The sequence below is a fragment of the Trichechus manatus genome, unplaced genomic scaffold (assembly GCF_000243295.1).
Source record: "Trichechus manatus latirostris isolate Lorelei unplaced genomic scaffold, TriManLat1.0 scaffold00264, whole genome shotgun sequence".
In the NCBI taxonomy this organism is placed as follows: Eukaryota; Metazoa; Chordata; class Mammalia; order Sirenia; family Trichechidae; genus Trichechus; species Trichechus manatus.
In genome coordinates, this window is record NW_004444200.1 from 714,593 (window position 1) to 735,713 (window position 21,121).

Consider the following 21,121-nt stretch of genomic DNA (forward strand, 5'->3'; position numbering starts at 1 on the left):
TTATCAATTTTGTTGATCTTTTCAAAGAACCAGCTTTTGGTCTTGTTAACTCTTTCAATTGTTTTTCTATTCTCTATTTCATTTAATTCTGCTCAGATTATTATTACTTCCTTTATTCTTTCCCTGAGGGCTTCTTTTGCTGCTCCCTTTCTACTTGTTCCAGTTGAAGGGTTAATGTTTTGTTATGGCCCTTTCTTCCTCTTGGATGTGTACATTTATTGGTATAAAGTGACCTCTGAGCACTGCCTTTGTTGTGTCACAAAGGTTCTGGTAGAATGTGTTTTCATTCTCATTTGATCCTATGAATTTCTTTATTCCATCCTTAATTTCTTCTATAATCCAGTAGTTTTTGAGCAAGGTGTTGTTCAGTTCTCATGTGTTTGATTTTCCTTGCTTCTTGTGCTCTTGATTACCACTTTTATGGCTTTATGTTCGGAAAAGATGCTTTGTAATATTCTGATGCTTTGGATTCTGTTAAGGCTTGCTTTATGGCCTAATATGTAGTCTGTTGTGAAGAATGTTCCATGTATGTTGGAAAAGAAAGTATACTTGGCTGCTGTTGGGTGCAGTGTTCAGTATATGTCTATGGATCAAGTTGGTTGATTGTAGCATTTAGCTCTTCCGTGTCTTTGTTGAGCTTCTTTCTGGATGTTCTGTCCTTCACCGAAAGTGGCGTGTTGAAGTCTTCTACTACTATTGTGGAGCTGTCTATCTCTCTTTTCAGTGTCGTTAGAGTTTTTTTAATGTAGTTTGGAGCCCTGTTGTTGGGTGCGTAAATATTTATTATAGTTATGTCCTCCTGGTGTGTTGACCCTTTATTCATTATATAGTGCCCTTCCTTATCCTTTGTGATGAATTTTACTTTAAAGTCTATTTTGTCAGAGATTAATACTGCCACTTCTGCTCTTTTTTGAGTGTTGTTTGCTTATATATTGTTTTCTATCCTTTGAGTTTTAGCCTGTTTGTGTCTTTAAGTCTAAGATGTGTCTCTTCTAGGCAGCATATAGACGGTTCATGCTTTTTTGTGTGGTCTGCCACTCTGTCTATTAGTGCATTAAGTCCGTTTACATTCAGCATAATTATTGATAGGTATGAGTTTAGTGCTGTCATCCTGATGTCTCTTTTTGTGTGTTGTTCACAGTTTCTTTGTTTCTCTTAATTTTCTGTGCTGAGTTGTTTTTCTTTATGTATTTTCTTTTCATCTTTTTCATTGTTGTTGATACTGTGTTTGCTGAGTGTTTATATTTTTCTAGTTTTTAATTTTGATTTGTAGGATTGTCAGTTGTCTTTGTGGTTACCTTAATGTTTACCCCTATTTTTCTAAGTTTGTACCAGTCTTTTGTTTCTTTATATCACCTTAACTTCCCCGTCATATGAAAAATCTATGTCTGCAATTTTTAAGTCCTTCTTTTTTGTTTTAATGTTGTCCGTTTTTACATATTGTTATCTCTGTTTCCCTGTTTTCAGTTTTTTAGCTTTGGTGTATTTTCAATGGCTTTGATGTATTTTCAACTTCCCTGTCTGAGTCAATATCTGGTTGCTGTGTCCCGTGTTCTAGTCTTGTGTTGTTATCTGATGTTATTGATTAGCTGACTGGAGGACACCCTCTAGTATTTCTTGTAATTTTGGTTTGGTTTTTGCAAATTCCCTAACCTTCTTTTTATCTGGAAATTGCCTAATTTCGCCGTCATATTTGAGAGACAGTTTTGCTGGATCTATAACTCTTGGCTGGTAATTGTTTTCCTTCAAGTCTTTATATATGTCGTCCCATTGCTTTCTTGCCTGCATGGTTTCTGCTGGATAGTCCGAGCTTAGTCTTACTGACTGTCCCTTGTAGCTGACTTTTCTTTTATCCTTAGCTGCTCTTGAAATTCTCTCTTTATCTTTGGTTATGGTAAGTTTGATTATAATACGTCTTGGTGACTTTCTTTTGGGATCTACCTTATGTGGAGTTCGATGAGCATCTTGGATAGATATCTTCTCATCTTTCATGATATCAGGGAAGTTTTCTGTCAATAAATCTTCAACAATTTCTCTGTATTTTCTGTCATCCCCCCCGTTCTGGTACTCTAATCACTCGTAGGTTATTTCTCTTGATTGAGTCCCACCTAACTCTTAGAGTTTCTTCATTCTTTTTAATTCTTTTACCTGAGTTTTGTGGCGTCAAGTGCTTTGTCTTCAGTATTACTAATTCTAACTTCCACTGCCTCAATTCTGCTCCTCTGACTTTCTATTGAGTTGTCTAATTCTGAAATTTTATTGTTAATCTTCTGGATTTCTGATTGCTGTTTCTCTGTGGATTCTTGCAGCCTTTGAAATTTGTCATTATGTTCTTGAGTAACTTTTTCAAATTCTGCTACTACTGTGTCTGTGTGTTCTTTGGCTGTTTCTGCTTCTCGTAAAATTTCCTTTCTAATTTCTAGAAGAGTTTTGTATATTAATCTTTTGTATTCTGCCTCTGGTAATTTCAAGAAGTTCTCTTCCTCCAGAGAATTTATTGATCCTTTATTTTGGGAGCTTGCTGAGGCCATCATGGACTGCCTGTTTATGTGACTTGATATTGACTGTTGTCTCCGAGCCATCGATAAGGTATTATAATTTTATTTTATTTTTGTTTAATGTGTCCTGGTGTTCTTGTTTTGTTTTGTTTTGATGTGCCCAAATAGGCTGCGCTTTTGAGCTAGGTTGATTATTGGCGCCTTTGAAGCTCTAACGTCCTGTCACCAGGTAGTTAGTTCTGTAAGTAAGTATGTGCACACAGGACTCTGTTAAATTTTCCTGTATGGGTTCAGCTCAGGTGTCCAGGCAGTCGGTCACCAATGTGTGGTGCAGGCTCTCACCTACAGTCTTAGATAGGCATGGGTGATTGGTGTAGGCTCAGGTATCTGGCTGCAGTAGGGGGTCACACACTGAGTTAGGCAGGTGGCTGATGGCTGCCCCAAGTGTCTGAAAGGAAAGCGTGTCCCTATTCCCTAGAGCGAGTAGGTAGGTGAGTTTTTCAATCGGATTATGAGCACCCTACTCTGTTGGCTGTAAAGACTCGAGGGCAGCACTTATTCTTGGACCCCTGTAGCAGGTGACTAGGTGGCGTAGGTGGAGCCACCAGTCCTTGAGCCCCTGGTGCGGACTGGTAAAGGTGCCTGCTTAAAGGTCAGGGCTGTGTCAAGGGTCACAAATCTGCCACTTCACAGCTGAAACAGTTGACGTTAGACTTCAGGTGTTTACCCTGTTGTACTGTGGCAGTGAGGGCTTAAGCTGTTGAGATGGGTCCACACAAGTCTATTCAGTGGTGGAAGGCACTGAAAGTCCGTGGACCCCTTATGCCTGTGCCTAGCAAAGGAGCTGTGCTGACCCTTAGTTCCTGGCATAGGGGGCCCAGTAGCTTATTTGTTCCTCTCCAAGACCAGGAGAATGGGTCAGAGCGCCTTTTGGGATCTACTTCTGGCCCAGGGGGCTCAGAGACTTTGGAAGGCCGGATCAGTGCAGAGCAAGGAGGCAGGAGGTAAAAGGGAGAGAGGTTTTTCCTAAATGGGCTTTTTTTTCTTTTTTTTTTTTAAATCCCCGCAAAAGGCCACATGCATGTACTTATCTTTAGCCACTTGGGAGCTTCTTTTCACTGGTTCGTAGTGTCCAAGCAGAATCTCTGTTGCCAGATCTCTCTCGATGTGGAAACTGCCTCCCGAACATGCGCGTGGAGATGTATGCCTGCTTTACTGTGCACCTCTGACCTGGTCGGGGCTGAAGAGCTTCAGCTCCAGCCGAGCCTGGTCTGGCACTTCTCGCTTCTTCCGAAGCATCTCCCTCTCCCCCGGCCATTCAGTCCAATTCCTCAACTTTGCCTTGTTGAAGGCTCCTAGATATATACAATCAACTCACTTGTTTTTCCAGGTCTTTGTTGTAAGAGGGATATAGGAAGCCATCTGACTACTCCACCATCTTGGCCCTGCCTCTCTGTTGGGAGTTTTTTAGTTACCTTTTCAATGTTATAGATTTATTTAGTTGTTCTATCTCTGATTGTGTTAGTTTAGGTAGGTAGTGAGTTTCTAGAAATTTGTCCATTTTCTCTAGGTTTTCAAATTTGTTAGAGTACAATTTTTCATAGTATTGATTCTTTTCATTTCAGTTGTGTCTGTTATGATATCACCCATCTCATTTCTTGTACGGGTTATTTGCTCGTCTTGTGTTTTTGTTTTGTCAGTTTGGCCAGTGGTTTATTGATTTTGACGATGTTTTCAAAGAATCAGCTTTTGGTCTTTTAACTCTTTTTGTTTTTGTGTTCTCTGTTTCATTTAATCCTGCTCTGATTCTTATAATTTCCTTTTTTCTGGTGCCTGAGGGCTTCTTTTGCTGCTGTCTTTCTGCTTGTTCGAGTTGTAGGGTTAATGTTTTGATTGTGGCCCTTTCTTCTTTTCGGATTTGCATTTATTGCTATAATGTGACCTCCGAGCACTGCTTTTGCTGTGTCCCAAAGGCTCTGGTAGGATGTGTTTTCATTCTCGTTTGATTCTATGAATTTCTTTATTCCATCCTTAGTTTATTGTATAACCCAGTAGTTTTTGAGCAAGGTGTTGTTCAGTTTCCATGTATTTGATTTTTTTTCCTTGCTTTTTCTGTTACTGATTTCTACTTTTATAGCTTTATGGCCTAGTATATGGTCTATTCTGGAGAAAGTACACTTGGCTGCTGTCGGATGGAGTGTTCGTTATATGTCCATGAGATCAAGTAGGTTGAGTGTAACCTCTAGATCTTCCGTTTCTTTATTGAGCTTCTTTCTGGATGTTCTGTCCTTCACCGCAAGTGGAGTGTTGAAGTCTCCTAGTATTATTGTTGAGCTGTCTATCTCTCTTTCCAATGCTTTTAGAGTTTATTTTACGTATTTTGGATCCCTTTCGGGTGCGTAAATATTTACGATAGTTATTTCCACCTGGTGTACTGATCCTTTAATCATTATATAGTGTCCTTCCTTATCCTTTGTGGTGGATTTTCCTTTAAAGTCCATTTTGTCAGAGATTAATATTGCCACTTCTGCTTTTTTTGAGCAGTTTTTGCTTGATATATTTTTTTTCCATCCTTTGTGTTTTAGTTTGTTTGTGTCTTTAAGTCTAAGGTGTGTCTCTTGTAGGCAGCATATAGAGGGATCATGTTTTTTTAATCCATTCTGCCACTCTCTTTCTCTTTATTGGTGTATTTAAGTCCATTTACATTCAGTGTAGTTATTGATAAGTATGAGTTTAGTGCTCTCATTTTGATGTCTTTTTTTGTGTGTTGTTGACAGTTTCTTTGTTCCATTTAATTTTCTGTGCTGATTCGTTTCTGTTTGTTTTTTCTTTTCATCGTTTTCATTATTGTTGATTTTGTATTTGCTGAGTCTGTATATTTTCCTTGTTTTTTATTTTGATGTGTAGGATTGTTAGTTTCCTTTGTGGTTATCTGAATATTTCCCTATTTTTTTTAAGTTTAAACAAGTCTTTTATTTCTTTATGTTACCTTGACTTCCTCTCCATTTGAAAAATCTGTGTCGGCATTTTTTTTAGTCCCTCTTTTTTGTTTTAATGTTGTCATCTTTTACATATTGACCTCTCTATTTCCCTATTTTCAGTGTTTTAGCTTTGATTTCGTTTTGTGCCTTCCCTATCTGGGTTGATATCTGGTTGCTCTGTCTTGTGTTCTAGTCTTGGGTTGTTATCTGGTGTTATTGGTTTTCTATCTAGAGGACTCCCTTTACTATTTCTTGTAACTTTTTTGGTTTTTGCAAATGCCCTAAACTTCTGTTTATGTGAAAATGCCCTAAGTTTGCCATCATATTTGAGAGACAGTTTTGCTGGATATGTAATTCTTGACTGTCGGTTTTTTTCCTTAAAGGCTTTGTATATGCCATTCCATTGCCTTCTTGCCTGCGTGGTTTGTGCCGAGTAGTCCGAGCTTAGTTTTACTGACTCTCCTTTGTAGCTGACTTTTCATTTATCCCTAGCCGCTCTTAAAATTCTCTCTCATCTTTGGTTTTGGCAAGTTTGATTATAATATGTCTTGGTGACTTACTTTTGTGATCGACCTTATGTGGGGTTCGATGAGTATCTTGGGTAAGTATCTTCTCATCTTTCATGATATCAGGGAAGTTTTCTGTCAACAAACCTTCAACAATTTTCTCTCTATTTTCTATTATCCCCACCTGTTCTGGTAGTCCAATCACTCTTAGGTTATTTCTCTTGATAGAGTCTCACATAATTCTAAGAGTTTCTTCATTTTTTATCTAATTTTTCCTCAAATAAGTTGGTGTCAAGGGCTTTATCTTCATATTCACTAATTCTGACTTCTGCTGCCTCAATTCTGTTCCTGTGACTTTCTGTTGTTTTGTCTAATTTTGAAATTGTATTGTTAATCTTCTGAATTTGTGATTGCCCTCTCTGTGGATTTTTGCAGCCTGTTAAATTTGTCATTATGCTCTTGAATAACTTTCTTAAGTTCCTCTTTTGCTTTGTCTGTATGTTCTTTGGCTTGTTCTGAATTTTGCCAGATCTGCTTCCTGAGCTCTTGAAGAGTTCTGTATATTAATCATTTGTATTCTGCCTCCCTAATTCCAACAAATTCTCTACCTTTAGAAAATTTATTGATTCTTTGTTTTGGGAGCTTTCTGAAGCCATCATGGTCTACCTCTTTATGTGATTTCATATTGACTGTTGTCTCTGAGCCATCAATAAATTATTATAATTTATTTTATGTTTGCTTATTGTGTCCTAGCTTCTTACTATGTTTTGTTTTGATATGCCCAGATAGGCTGCTCTTTTAAGCTAGTTTGATTGTTGGCGCGTTTGAAGCTCTAATGTCTTCTCACCAGGTAGTTAGATCTGTTACTAAGTATATCATCCAGGAGTCTGTTAACTTTTCTGGTATGGATTCAGCTCGGTTGTCCAGGTAGTTGGTCATTAAGTGTGGTGCAGGCTCTCAACTACAGTCCTAGACAGGCATGGATAATTGGTGTAGGCACAGGTATCATGCTTCAGTAGGGGGTCACACACTGAGCAAGGCAGGGGGCTGACGGCTGCCCCTGAGTGTCTGGGAGGAAACTGTGTCCCTGTTGCCTAGAGCACATAGGTAGGTGGGTTTTGCAGCCGGACTATGAGCACCTGTTGCTGGTGGCTGTGATGACTAGGTGGTACTGCTTATCCTTGGACCCCTGTCATGGGTGGCTAGGTGGTGTGGGTGCAGCCACCAGTCCTCAGGCCCCTGATGTGGGCAGGTGAGGAACCTGTTTAATGGGCAGAGCGCTGTCAAATGTTACAAACCTGCCACTTCACAGCTGAAACAGTTGAAGTTAGACTTCATGTATATACCCTGTTGTACTGTGGTGTTGAGGGCCTACGCTTTTGAAATGGGCCCACACATGTCTATGCAGGGATGAAAAGCATTCGTAGTCCGTGGACCCCTTATTCTTGTCCCTAGGCAAAGGAGCTGTGCAACCCTGAGTTCCTGTCTTAGAGGAGTTGGCAGCTTATTTTTTCCCGTTTGTTAATTTGTTCCCTCTCCACGGCTGGTAGAATGGCTCAGGGCATGTGATGGGTCCTACTTCTGGCCCACAGGACTTGGCAGTCGCTGAAGCTGGCCCAGGACCCAGTGCATAGCGGGAAGGGGGAAGATGAACGGGAGAGACGTTTTTCCCAAATGGGTTATTTTTTGGTCCGCGTGGGAGACCAGATGCAAATACTTATCTTTAGGCACTTAAGTGCTGCTTTTCACTAGTTCTGGATGGCCAAGTAGACTCTCTGCCGCTGGATTTCTCCCGATGTGGAAAATGCCTCCCGAGCGCCACTGCTTGCCTCACTGCGCACACCAGCTGATCTGGCCTTAAGGGCTTCGGCTCCCACCGGGTCAGGTTTGGCAACTCCTTGCTGCTTCCAAGCCATGTCTCCCTCCTCCCGCCACTCAGTCTGATTCCTCAACTTTGCCTTTGATGTTCAGGGCTCCTAGATTGTCAATCAATTCACTTGTTTTTTTTGGGTCTTTGTTGTAAGAGGGACCACAGGAAGTGGCTGACTACTCCGCCATCTTGGCCTTGCCCCACTGTTACCTTTATAAAAATCAAACTCCAAAGAGTAGTTATTTTGTTATTTTTTTTAGTAGAAAATCTTTGTTTTTCTGCTGATATGTATGGAAATACATGCCTGTTAGAAACAAACAGTGGTGAAGGTTAGAAAGTGGTAATTTATTCTAAACCCCTTCACCACCCAAGATAACTTCTTAAATGTCTCCTTCATTATTTTAAAATGTATACTTTTTATCTCTAAAGAACATTTTAAATCATAAAATAATAACTAATAGTTATTCAACACTCTTAATTATGCCAGATTCTAAGCATAACTTAATCCTTGAGTTCAGTGATTATTCTTCCCATCTTAATATGAAACTGAGACATTGAAAGTTAAGCAAGTTGTCTGAGTTCCCCCACCTAGTAGATGACAGCCACAATTCCAACCGACGCATTCTGCTCCCAAGCTCTGGGCTCTATAATATATATCTCGTTTTTTAATCTGCTTTTTCACTTTAGTGTATAATAGACATCTCACTTTATTAAAAAACCATTTGCTGTTGAATTGATTCTGACTCACGGCAACCTCACGTATGTTGGAGTGGAACTATGCTCCATAGGGTTTTCAAGAGCTGGTTTTGCAGAAGTATATTGCCAAGTCTTTCTTCCAAGGTACCTCTGGGTAGACTCAAAGTTCCAATCTTTTGGTTAGCAGCCAAGCATGCTAACCATTTACACCACCAAGGCCTCCTTATTAGTACAGGCTAATCTTTTATAGTTTAAATGACTGCAGTGTATGGGTGCTACTGTAACTCATTTGATCTACTGATGGAAATTTACCTTGTTTACAATTTTTCACTATTATAAATTTTCCTGCAGTAAATATCATCATATATATGCTAGCACTTTTTCTTTTTTCTTTTTTTTTAAACTATACTTAGGATAAATTTCTTAGGAAGAATTTCTGTTGCATGAGCCAGCCATAAGGCTTATTCTTATCCCTTTTCTCCATTACCAAAGTTGAGTCTTTTAAAATCTTGCCAACCTGATAATGATATCTTTTTTATTAACGTGTTAAAATTTGCATTTACTTAATTATCAATAATAAAGTTGAGCATTCTCTTTGTATTTAGTGGTCATTTGTATTTATTTTTGTAAATTTCTTTGTGACCTTTGTTCATATTTCTAGTGGGAAGTTTGTTTTATTGATTGTAGGAGTTTTGTAGGATATTAAACCTTTGTCGAATGTGCTGTAAGTATTCTTCCCCAGTTTTTGCCTTTGAATATATGATTGCGTGTATGTTATAGAAATTTTGAATATTTAGTCATGTATGAGTGTCCTTTCTCTTTTCAATCTACACTCCCTTGAAGAGAGTTTGTCCAATCTCATGGCTTTAAATACCATCTTGGGGCTGATATAGCCCCAATTTCAGTCTCTAGCCCACATCCCATATCTTACTGCCTACTTAACCACTCTACTTGGATATTGGTAGGTATTTCAAATTTATCACTTTTAAGAAAAATTTATTCCTCATATTTCCTCCCAAACCCATTCTTCTCATTGTCTTCCCCATATTAGCCAATAAGTCTCTTCTTCCATTTACCTAGGCCAAAAATCTTGGAGTTGTCCTTGAACCTCCTCTTTCTCTCACACTCTGCATTTAATCCATTAGCAAACAGTATCAGCTCTACCTACAAAATAGATCTAGAATATGACCACTTCTCACCACACACCCAGCTACCACTCTAGGCCAGGTCACCATCGTCTTTCGCCTGGTTAATAAAATTGCTTTCTAACTGGTCTCTTTGCTTCCTTCTGTGTCTCCCTACGCTTTTAACACAGCATCCAGAGTGAACCTAGGTTATGACATTTCTGATGAAAATTCTTCTAAGCTTCCTATCTCAGAGCAAGTACCAAGTTCTCACCAAACCCACTGCTGTCGAGTCAATTCCAACTCATGGCAACCGTATAGGATAGAGTAGAATTGCCCCATAGGGTTTCCAAGGAGCGGCTGGTGAATTTGAACTGCCGACCTTATGGTTAGCAGGAGAGCTCTTAACCACTGCACCACCAGGGCTGCAAGTCCTCACAGTGGTCTATAAGACCGTAATTAATCTGGACTTCTGATATTTTTTTGACATGTTTTCCTATTCTCTCCCTTGTCCCTTCTGTTTTAGCTACATTGGCCTGTTGACTGTTGTTTGAACACATGAGGTACATTCCCCTCTCAGGGCTTTTGTACTTGGTATTCCCTCTGCCTGGACTGCTCTTTGTCCAGATATGGCTTATTCTCTCACTTTCTTCAGGTCTTCCTTCACATGTTATCATCTCAGCAAGGTAGACCCATCCAAAATGTCAACCTCTTATCCTGATATTCCCTAACCTGCTTCCTTGCTTTATTTTCCTCCTTAGCACTTGTAATGTGCCATATTTTTTACATATTTATCTTTATTGTCTGTTTTTCTCATTAAGTGTAAAAAGGTTCATGGGGGCAGGAGGAATTTTATTCGCTATGATTTTTCCATTACCTATTATAGTGCTTGATCCATAGTAGGTGCTCAGTGAATTTGAATGTGTGAATTAGCTGGTATTTTCAGTCATATGTAGTGAAGATAGATTCACCAGCACTAGCAGCTCTTCGATGTCAGGCTGTCACCTGTTTTCCATTTGGGTACCACGTGTGGATTACTGTATTGAAATGGTTCCCCTAGATGATAACATGGTTGGGTCATTTTAGGAGAGGAATTTCTGACTTTGAACAACAGAAAGCGAAAGAACTGGCTCAAATAGAAGAGTTTAAAAAGAAGGAAATGAGGAAGCTACAAAAAGAACGCAAAGTTTTTGAAAAGTACACTACAGCTGCAAGATCTTTTCCAGATAAAAAGGAACGTGAAGAAATACAGGTATGCCAGTTCTTTATATCGTACTCATTTAAGTTGTTAAAGGTGACAATCTTGTAAGAATCTCATTAGAGTGATTTAATGTGTCAAAAGAGAAATTGTGTATCAATCTATTAATCATTCACTCATTCAACAAATAATATGCCCAAGACATTGCCTCAGCAACTGCATCTTTTGTAGTCTGATGTTTAAAGAGTAAAACATATCAATTATTTTCTTACTAAAGGCTTCCAATAAAAGACCCTGATAATGTCATGGCTGAAATAACAAGGCAGGACTTGGACATTCATGAGTGTAATGTTGTGTTGATCTTTTTGACCCAGTGCACACCGAATATTGTTAATTCTGTGCATTTATAGTACCTTAAGGCACATATACAAACTAGATGTTTAATTTTAAAACTTACAACCAGTAGGCCAAATTGTGATTCCTATTCATTTCGAAGTTAGAAATGAACATAGTTCATGGAATATAAGTTAAAAAAAGAACTAATGCATTTCTAGTTAAAACTATAAAGCTTCTACAAAAAAGATAAATATATTTGTGACACTGGCATTTGAAAAGATTTCTAAGAGAAGACACAAAGAACTGTGAAAGAAAACTGATACATTGGATGTCATGAAAGTGAAAACTTACAGCTTATCAAAAGAAAAAGTTTAAATGGCTGTTCATTGCTTGTAGCATAAAATACAAACTTATTGTCTACTTTCCATATTTAAATATTAGTATTTTCAAGTTTCATCCTTTGTCTTCTTTCTCATGTAGTATGCCATCCTTGAACAATCTCATCTGCACACCTATGGCTTAAGTTATCACATACTACTGTGTTGATTAAGGTCTTTAATTCTATTTTTGTGGGGAAACACGTGTGCCATTATATTTTGGTTAATGATCAATTTATTAAATCTAATATATCACAAATTTTATTTCAAAAGATAATATATTCCCATTCAAACTGTACAAGAAGATGTACAGTTAAACTTTTCCACCTAATTTACCCCTGTGGAGGCAACCAGTGTTACCAGTTTCTTGTGTGTTTTTAGAGAAATTCTATGCATTTAAGCAAGTTCATAGGTTGTTTTTTTTTTTTTAACATCAATGATAGTATTCTGAAATTCTATATCTTAAAGAGTATCCTTATTCTGTATTTTATAGTTGCATAGAATTGCATTATATGAATGTGCTATAATTAAACATGTATCTGTTCTCTATTCTTCTGTTTATAAGAATGACATCACCTCTCACAATCATTCTTCTACTTTTTCATTCAGCCCTTGTTTATTGAGTATCTACTATGTGCCAAGGTTTCTGGGTGTTGCAAATGGTTGTACTTGACCACTAACCTAAAGGTTGGAGGTTCAAATCCACCCAGCGATGCCACGGAAGAAAAGCCTGGTGATCTGCTTCTGTAAAGATTACAGCTACGAGAACCCTATAGGGAAGTTCTACTCTGTAATACATGGGGTTGCCATGAATTGGAATCAACCTGATGGAAATGGGTTTGATTTTTTCACTGTGTGCCAGGCACAGCCTGTGAACTGAAAATTCAGTAGTGAACAAAACAAATAAATCCTTGCGCTCATGTAGCTTACATGTTCAAGTATATCTGTAAGATAAATTTCTACAAGTGTAATTTCTGGGTTAAAAGGTATGTACGTTGATAGATACTGCCAGGTTATCCCTCTGTAAGTATCATATTTTTGTTGTTAGGTGCCATTGAGTCAATTTCAACTAACAGTGACCTCATGTGACAGTGGAACTGCCCCATAGTGTTTTCTAGGCTGTAATCTTTATAGGAACTGATCACCAGGTCTTTCTACTGCGGAGCTGCTGAGTAGGTTTGAACTGCAATTATTAGACTGTTTGTTCTTTCCCTCAGTCTTAACTAACACGGTGTTATCAGACTTTTTGCTCTTTGCCTGTCTGATAGAGAAAAAGATTAAAAATTGATATTAAACTTTATTGAATTTCTTTTGAACAATTTGAATTATGGTTACAAATTTAGCATGACTTTTTGTGAACACTTTGAATACTTTAAACAGTGATTAAAACATAACCAGTTGAGCTATCACAAAGGTTTTGGCTCAGTTTAAAACCACAGTCTATTTTTAAATACTTGCACAATGAGTTTATCATTTCATTTTTCTTGTTTTTAAATCTCTTAGGATTAGAGCAATACTTTCCTTTGATACCTTGCTATATTATGAAAATCTTACTAGACCCAAAGCCGGGGGGAGGAGCTTCTCAGACCACCCAAGATTATAAGATTAAGACTGATTTGTTTTCTTTTTCCCCTCTTGTTTCTCTTTCTTGCAGCACAGGACCTAATTTCTTCTTCCAAGGTGATTCAAACCAAAGCAGACTGAGCTTTCATTTTGTAGTTATACTTTACTTTGCTAAGTGAATGACACAGTTTACTTTCTTGCAACCTGGTGCTTTTTCCTGAAATAATGTATTTAAGTCTGTGCTGTCCAGCATGATAGCCACTAGACATATGTGGCTATTTAAATTTAAATTAATTAAATAAAATAAAAAATTCAATTTCTTCTATCAAAGCCACATTTCAAGTGCTCATGTATCTAGTGGCTACCATATTGGACAGTGCTGATCTAAAGGTTTCATGTCCTGGAGATGAAGGATTGGGTTGGTGAGTTAGTGTTCCTCTTTACGATGTTAAACTGTTTTATCATTTGGGTACTCATTCTTGAACCCTCTTTCTACTTTGTTATTTTATATGACTTCTGATATTAAGTATTGAACCCCTTTTCAGATCTGGTTATCATGTGTGGCCATGGGTATTTATTATTTCTTTCTGTTTTTGGTATACTTTGTTCTTTTTCTTATACTGTTTGACTTATTCACAGTTCCCTGTGTTTATCCTTCTTTCTCCTTCTACTGTACAAATATATACTTAATAAATAGATACATACTTAATAGAAGGAATACCTATATTTATTGATACTCTTCTCTTATTAAAGTCATTAAAAGATTAAATAGGTGGTGTATTGTTAAGAGCTATGACTGCTAACCAAAAGGCCAGCAGTTCAAATCCACCAGCTGTTCTTTGGAAACCCTGTTGGGTAGTTCTGCTCTTTCTTATAGTGTCGCTATGAGTCGGAATCAACTCAACAGCCATGAGTTTGGTTTTTTTGTTTTGTATTATTATTTTCTATATTAACTGTTTTGGGTATTCATTCATTCAACCAATCTTTTGAGAACTCTATATACTAGAAACTGTTCTAAGCTCTGGGGAAAATTGGTGTAAGACATTTTTGCCCTCCTGGAGTTTATGTTCATCATTATTGATTGGTAGCCTTTCACAAACTCATGTTAACTCTAATTGTATTATCTAGTGTGGCTATAACAGAAATATCACAAGTGGATGGCTTTGACAGACAAATTTATTTTCTCACAGTTTAGGAGGCTGTAAGTCCGAATTCAGAGCGCCAGCTCTACCGGAAGGCTTTCTCTCTCTGCTGACTCTGGAGGAAGGCTCTTTCTTGTCTCTTTAGCTTCTGTTTCCTGGTTGCCTGGAGATGTCCATGTGTACTGGCATCTGTCTTACCCCATCTCTGCTTCTTGCTTGCTTGTTTGATCTTTTTTGTATCTTTTTGATATCTTTTGACTCAAGATGCACCCTACACCAATCCTGTGTTATTAACATTACAAAGATAACCCATTCCCAAATAGGATTCTAGCCACAGGCAAAGACATTAGGAATTACAACACTTATTTTGGGGCATATAATTCAATCTATAACACTAATTAATTGGAAAATTTCCTTTTCAATGTTCAGGTAGTTCCAGCTCTACCAGTGGTAGCATCTTCAAGTGTGTCAGCCCCTTTCCCCTTTTAGCATTGCCCTTGAATTTTTTAAAGTCTCTCTGCTTCCTATAACTGGTTACTTCAGACTTTTTTTTTTTTTTTTTAAGACTCGTGTGTTATCATTTTAGTATTAATAAGGCTATTTCCCTGCTTGATAAAGATGTTAAAAATTTCTTATTTATAAAATCTTTATACCAATCTGGTGAGATTTGTTGTAATCTACAATTTTATAAATACAGAAGCTAATTGTCTTAGTTATCTAGTGCTGCTATAACAGAAATACCACAAGTGAATGGCTTTAACAAACAAATTTATTCTCTCACAGTCTAGGAGGCTAGAAGTCCAAATTCAGGGTGCCAGCTCTTGGGGAAGGTTTTTTCTCTGTTAGCTCTGGGGAAAGGTCCTTGTCATCAATCTTCCCCTGGCCTAGGAGCTTCTCAGCACAGGGATCCCGGGTCCAAAGGACACGCTCTGCTCCTGGCTCTTCTTTCTTGGTGGTAGGAGGTCCCTTCTCCTCTCTGCTTGCTTCTCTCTTTTATATTTCAAGGGAGATTAACTCAAGATACAACCAAATCCTATAGATTGAGGCCTGCCGTATTAACATAACTGCCTCTAATCCTGTCTCATTGACAATCATAGAGGTTAGGATTTACAACAACACATAGTATAATCACATCAGATCACCAAATGGTGGACAACCACACAGTAGTGGGAATCGTGGCCTAGCCAAGATGATACGCATTTTTGGGGGACACATTTTAATCGATAACACTAATTTTCAGAGAGGTTAATGACCTTCTTTAAGAAACTGTCAAGGGACAAAACTGGGATTCAAGCCTTGATCTTGCCAACTCCAAAGACTATGCTGTTTGTAATGTAATACCCCTAAGAAAGAGTCTATTATGACTAGGTGATAGAGGAAGATATTAGGGTTCAAAAGACTTTCTTGGCTGTTGTAAGGCTTAAATGAGATTGGATGTAAAGTTTTATACCAATGTATATTAATAAAATCAACCAGTGAAAGCCCAGTATGGATCACAACAGCCTGATCCAGAACCAGTCATGGGGATCGCACAGAACTGAGCAGCATTTGGGAGTTCCTGGATGGTGCAAATGATTAGTGGTCTTGGCTGCTAACTGAAAGGTTGGATGTCTGAGTACACCCAGAGGCACCTTGGAAGAAAGACCTGGCAGTCTGCTTCCAAAAAATTCACCATTGCAAACCTGTGGAGAGCACAATTCTCCTGTGACACACACGGGGTTGCCATGAGTCAGATTCAACTCAACGGCAACTGGTACTGGTACAGAGCTTTTCACTTCCAGTAGTCTTATATCAAGGAGCCCTGGTGGCACAGTGGTTAAATGCTTGGCTGCTAACTGAAAGATTGACAGTATGAACCCACCCAGCTGCTCCACAGGAGAAAGACCTGGTGATCTGCTTCTGTAAAGATTATAACCTAGAAAACCCTATGGGCCAGTTCTACTCTATCACATGGTCGCTATGAGTCAAAATCGACTCAGCAGCACCTAACAACAGTCTTGTATCAGAGTGGGTTTTGAGGTAGGAGAGAATGTGCTCTTGTTTCTCCCTTTACTCCTGTCCTCAGCTCTCTGTCATTCCCCATAACTTGCTGCTCCTTCTGTGTAGCTGACCTCTCCTTTGTTCTGGTATCACTCTTGATTTCTGTTTGTACAATTGCAAACTGCTTCTAGACACTTCCAGCAGTTTCTTCACTTACGTCATTTAGACCATCTAAAGCAACTCATTTTCTTAAACTGTTTTCTTATGAATTTCAAATAGAACCAGTTTTCAGGGCAGCTAGTTTTGGATTTGGATTCTTTTATTCTTCCCTTTACCTCAACTCTTCCTTCAATTAGTCATGAATTCCTGTTAATTTTTCTTCATCGTATGTTCCCCGTTTATCCTTTTCTTTGTCTTTTAATTAATATCTTTAGACCTTTATTACCTCATGACGGTATTGTTGCAATGAACTCTTAAGTGATGTCTGTCTTCTGGAGTTAGTTTTGTTCTATGGTATGAGGTTAGGCTCTAAACAGATCTACTGCTTCCCTCTTATGAAAAATTCAGTGTTATTAAAATGTGATTTGTTGACTAAGCCTTCTGTTTTTGCTGCCTGTGATGCTTCCTTCATCATATATTGAATTCTTATGATAGTATCTTTTTGAACTGGCTATTCTGTTTCTTTGATGTGTCTTTATTCTTACATTGCATTGTTTTAATTCTAGTAATGCTCCCCCCCCCACCATAGGCTTTAAAACAGCAGATAGCAGATTTACAGGAAGATCTGAAAAGAAAAGAAGTAAAATGGTCAAGTACACATAGCCGTCTTAGAAGCCAGATAGAAATGTTAGTCAAAGAGAACACAGACCTCCGAGAAGAAATAAAAGTGATGGAAAGATTTCGGCTAGATGCTTGGAAGAGAGCAGAAGCTATTGAAAGCAGCATAAAGGCAGATCAGTGTGTGACTACTGTGAGAAAAGATGAATCCATGGTAAGTTTGGTTTTGTCATGTCAAGGGTAGAGCATTTGTCACTGAGCATTGCTACACAGGTAATTTTAAAATCAGTTTTTAATAATTCTTATAAAGGAGGTATTCCACAATAGGCAAATAATCTCAGTTAAAATAGATCAAGTAAAGTTTTCGTAGAGAGTCACATGCATATCATCTTTTTAAATCAAGTATTTGGTCTTTCATTTATCTATGTTGACGACTATGTGCCAGCGACTGTTTTAGGCACTAGGGATACAACATTGAACAAAACAGACAAAATTCTTTGCCCTCATGGAACTTATATTGTAGTGGCAGAGAAAGAATACAAATAAGAAGCTAGGTAGAAAAAGCAGGGAAGGGGTGAGGGTGTTGCAATTTTAAATAGGATGGCCAGGGAAGGCCTTACTGAGAAACTGACATTTGAATAATGACCTGAAGAAGATGAGTGAGGAAGCCATGCTGATCCCTGGGTGAAGACTGTAACAGGCAAAGTGAATACCAAGTGTGAAGAGTCACTAGTCTACCTGATAGGTTTGAGGAATAGCAAGGAGGCTAGTATACCTGGAGCAGAGTGAGTCGGGACAATTGTAGGAGCTGAGATTAGAGATATAATGGAGGATGGAGGGTGCAGATCATGTTAGGCCTTAATAGATGATTGTGAGCACTTCAACTTTTACTCTGAGTCAAATGGGAAGCCGTTGGAGGGCTTTGAATAAAGGAGTGGCCTAATCATTGTTATTTTAGTAAGTTCACTCTATATCTGCTGTAGACTTAAGAATAGAAATCAAATGACATATTGCATTGGGCAGATCTTCAAAAGACCTTTGTAAAGTGTTAAAAAGCAAAGATATCACTTTGAGGACTAAGATGCGCCTGACCGAAGCCATGGTTATTTTCAGTTGCCTCATATGCTTGTGAAAACTGGACAGTGAATAAGGAAGACCAAAGAAGAATTGATGCCTTGAATTACGGTGTTGGCTAAGAATATTGAATATGCCATGGACTGCCAGAAGAACAGACAAATCTATCTTGGAAGGGCAGCCAGAATGTTCCTTAGAAGCAGGGATGGTGAGACTTTGTCTCATGTGCTTTGGACATGTTATCAGGAGGGACCAGTCCCTGAAGAAGGACATCATGCTTGGTAGAGGATCAGTGAAAAAGAGTAAGACCCTCAAGGAGATGAATTGACACAGTGGCTACAACAATGGGCTCAAGTGTAGTAATGATTGTGAGGATGGCGCAGGACCAGGCAGTGTTTCGTTCTGTTGTACATAGGGTCAATATGAGTTGGAACCGACTCTACAGCACCTAACAACAACATGGGTGCAATTGGTATGAGTTAGAGGACTACTGCAGTAATTGAGATGAGAGATGATAGTGGCTTAGACCAGGGTAGCGGCAGTGGAGGTGATGAGAAGCGAACAGTATCTGTGATGAATTGGATATGGGGTTTGACAGCAAGAAAGGAATTAAGAATGGCTTTTAAGTTTAGTTTTTTTTGCCTACTGGAGTTTCCACTTACTGTGATGAGAAGTCACAAGAGAGATTTTTATGGGATGTGGATATTAGGTGTTCACATTTGGATGAGGTAAGTTTGAAATGCCTACTGTATATCAAGTGGAGATGTAAAGTAAGTAGTTAACACCAAATATCAAGAGAAGTGCAGGTTGGGGATATAAATTTGGGAGTCATCAGAATGTGTGGTAAAGCGTGGACCTGGGAGACATCATCAAAGCTGTGAGTGTAGATATCGATGACGTGCAGGTACTGAGCCAAATTATTACAAGATGGGAAGATGAGAAGGAAATAGCAAGGGAGTGGAGAATGAGTAGCCAGAGAGGTATGAGGAAAATCAGGCAAGTATGGTGTCCTGAAAGCCAAGTACAGAAAGTATATCAAGGAGGAGAGAGTGATCAACAGTGTCAAATGCTGCTGATAAGTAAGATAAGAACTGAAAATTGAGCATTGGATTTACCAAGTAGAAATAATTTATGACCTTGCTAAGATCCTTTTCTTTGGGTTGGGGTGTTGCAGATGAAAGCCTGATTGGAGCTGGCGCAAGACAGAATAAGGAGAAATTACAGAGTATTATAGTTTTTTGGAGTAGTTTTGTAGTAAATATAAGGAGATAAGTGAGACTAGTGGCTGGAGGAAGTATTTTTTTGTTTTTTCAAGATGAGAAAATGAACAGATGTTTATGTATTGATAGGATTAATTCAATAGAGAGGAAAATATTGATGCAGGAGAAAGTAGGGAGAATTGTTGAAGCAATGTCTTTGAGAGGGGATGGCATCTAGTGAATAAATGCATGGGTTGGTCTTAGCTAGGAGTATGGACAATTTATCCCTAGTAATAAAAGTTACAGAATATAGGGTAGGTGGGTGGTGGCAGCTTGTTAGACGTTCTTTTTTAATTGCTTTAACTTTCTCAATGAAATAGGAAGCAGTCATTAGCTGAGAGTGAGGATGGAGGAGGATTTGTAGGAGACTTGAGGAGATGGGAGAAAGTGTGTAATAGTTGTGTAAGAGAGTGAAAGCGCAAATAGACGGGGAAATGTAGTCTGATTACTGGGCTGTATTAGGGTCCACTTGAGGTTAGTCATCATAAATGTAAAGTGAGAATTGTTCACATTGTTGTTTTTTCTTGTTTTGCTTTTTTGGGTAGGCCCAGACGTGGTGGTAGCATTATAATTTAGCAGAGGTGTGGTTATCCAAGTGAATACTACAAAGTGAGAGAGGGGCATGCAGGTTCACAGTATATGTAACATGAGTGACAGCACTGAACCGTAAGTTTAAGCTGCATAAGGATACAGGGTTCTGAGAGACAGAAAACATGAATCAATGAATTGTAGGACCCTATAGCCTGTAAGCATTGTTGAGATGGGGTATTAGAGGAATGAGCTGGAAAGATAGGCTATGGTAGTCAGAAAGTGGGATTCTCACACCCCCACCCAGTATTTTATTAGGAAAGCTTTCCAAAATAGAGAAAAGTTAAAAGAATAGTATGACAAAAACTTGAATACCCACTACCTAGATTCAGTCAGTTAAAACTTGCCATTTTTGTGAATTGGGTAATTGCAGAAATCATGATATCTTACCCTAAATACTTTAGCATTTTATTAAATGGCATTGGCTTTGTGAAGAGACCATACTAATTATTTTGTAGAATGCTCTAACTAGCAACCACCCTGTTGCTGTCAAGTTGATTCTGACTCATGGCGACCCCCATGTGTTACAGAGTAGAACTGGTCCATAGAGTTTTCTTGTCTGTAATCTTTACAGAAGCAGATCACCAGGTCTTTGTTCTGTGGTGCTGCTGGGTGGGTTTGCACCTCCAACATTTAGGTTAGTGGTCAAGTGCAAACCGTTTGCACCACCTGGAGACTTCATAGAGTGCTTTAAAATTGAGGATTTTTAACAAACATTGTTACGAGACCCCAACCGTTCACCCCATTCTGCGACAGCACACTCCTCCCCTCCGCCCCCGATTCCCCATGAACGTTCAACCAGCTCCTAACTCTCTCTGCCTTCCCATCTCACCTCTGGACAGAAGCTGCCCCTTTGGTTTCTTGTAGCTATACGACTAAGAGGCACATTCTTCACGAGTATCACTTTATGTCCCACAGTCCCGTCCAATCCCGTCTGAAGAGTTGGCCTCGGAAATTGTTTTAGTTCTGGGGTGATAGAGAGTCCAGGGGCCATGCTGTCCAGAGCACCTCCAGTCTCAGACCATTAAGTCTGGTCTTCTTACTAGAATTTGAGTTCTGCATCCCATCGTTCTGCTGCTCCATCAGGGACCTTCTGTTGTGTTCCCTGTCAGGATGTTCATTGGTGGTAGCCGGGCACCATCTAGTTCTTCT

At 38.8% G+C, this 21,121-nt stretch overlaps 1 protein-coding gene across 2 annotated transcripts in view; it reads left to right on the forward strand.

Moving 5' to 3' along the window:
• The window catches only part of CENPJ (centromere protein J), an 82,614-nt gene that overhangs the window by 45,379 nt on the left and 16,114 nt on the right, over positions 1-21,121 (forward strand). For both annotated transcript variants that reach the window (XM_004389873.2, XM_023724831.1), the window contains exons 9-10: positions 10,762-10,927; positions 17,020-17,262. In XM_004389873.2, the coding sequence (XP_004389930.1) occupies positions 10,762-10,927; positions 17,020-17,262 (409 nt within the window). The remainder of the gene's footprint in view (positions 1-10,761; positions 10,928-17,019; positions 17,263-21,121) is intronic.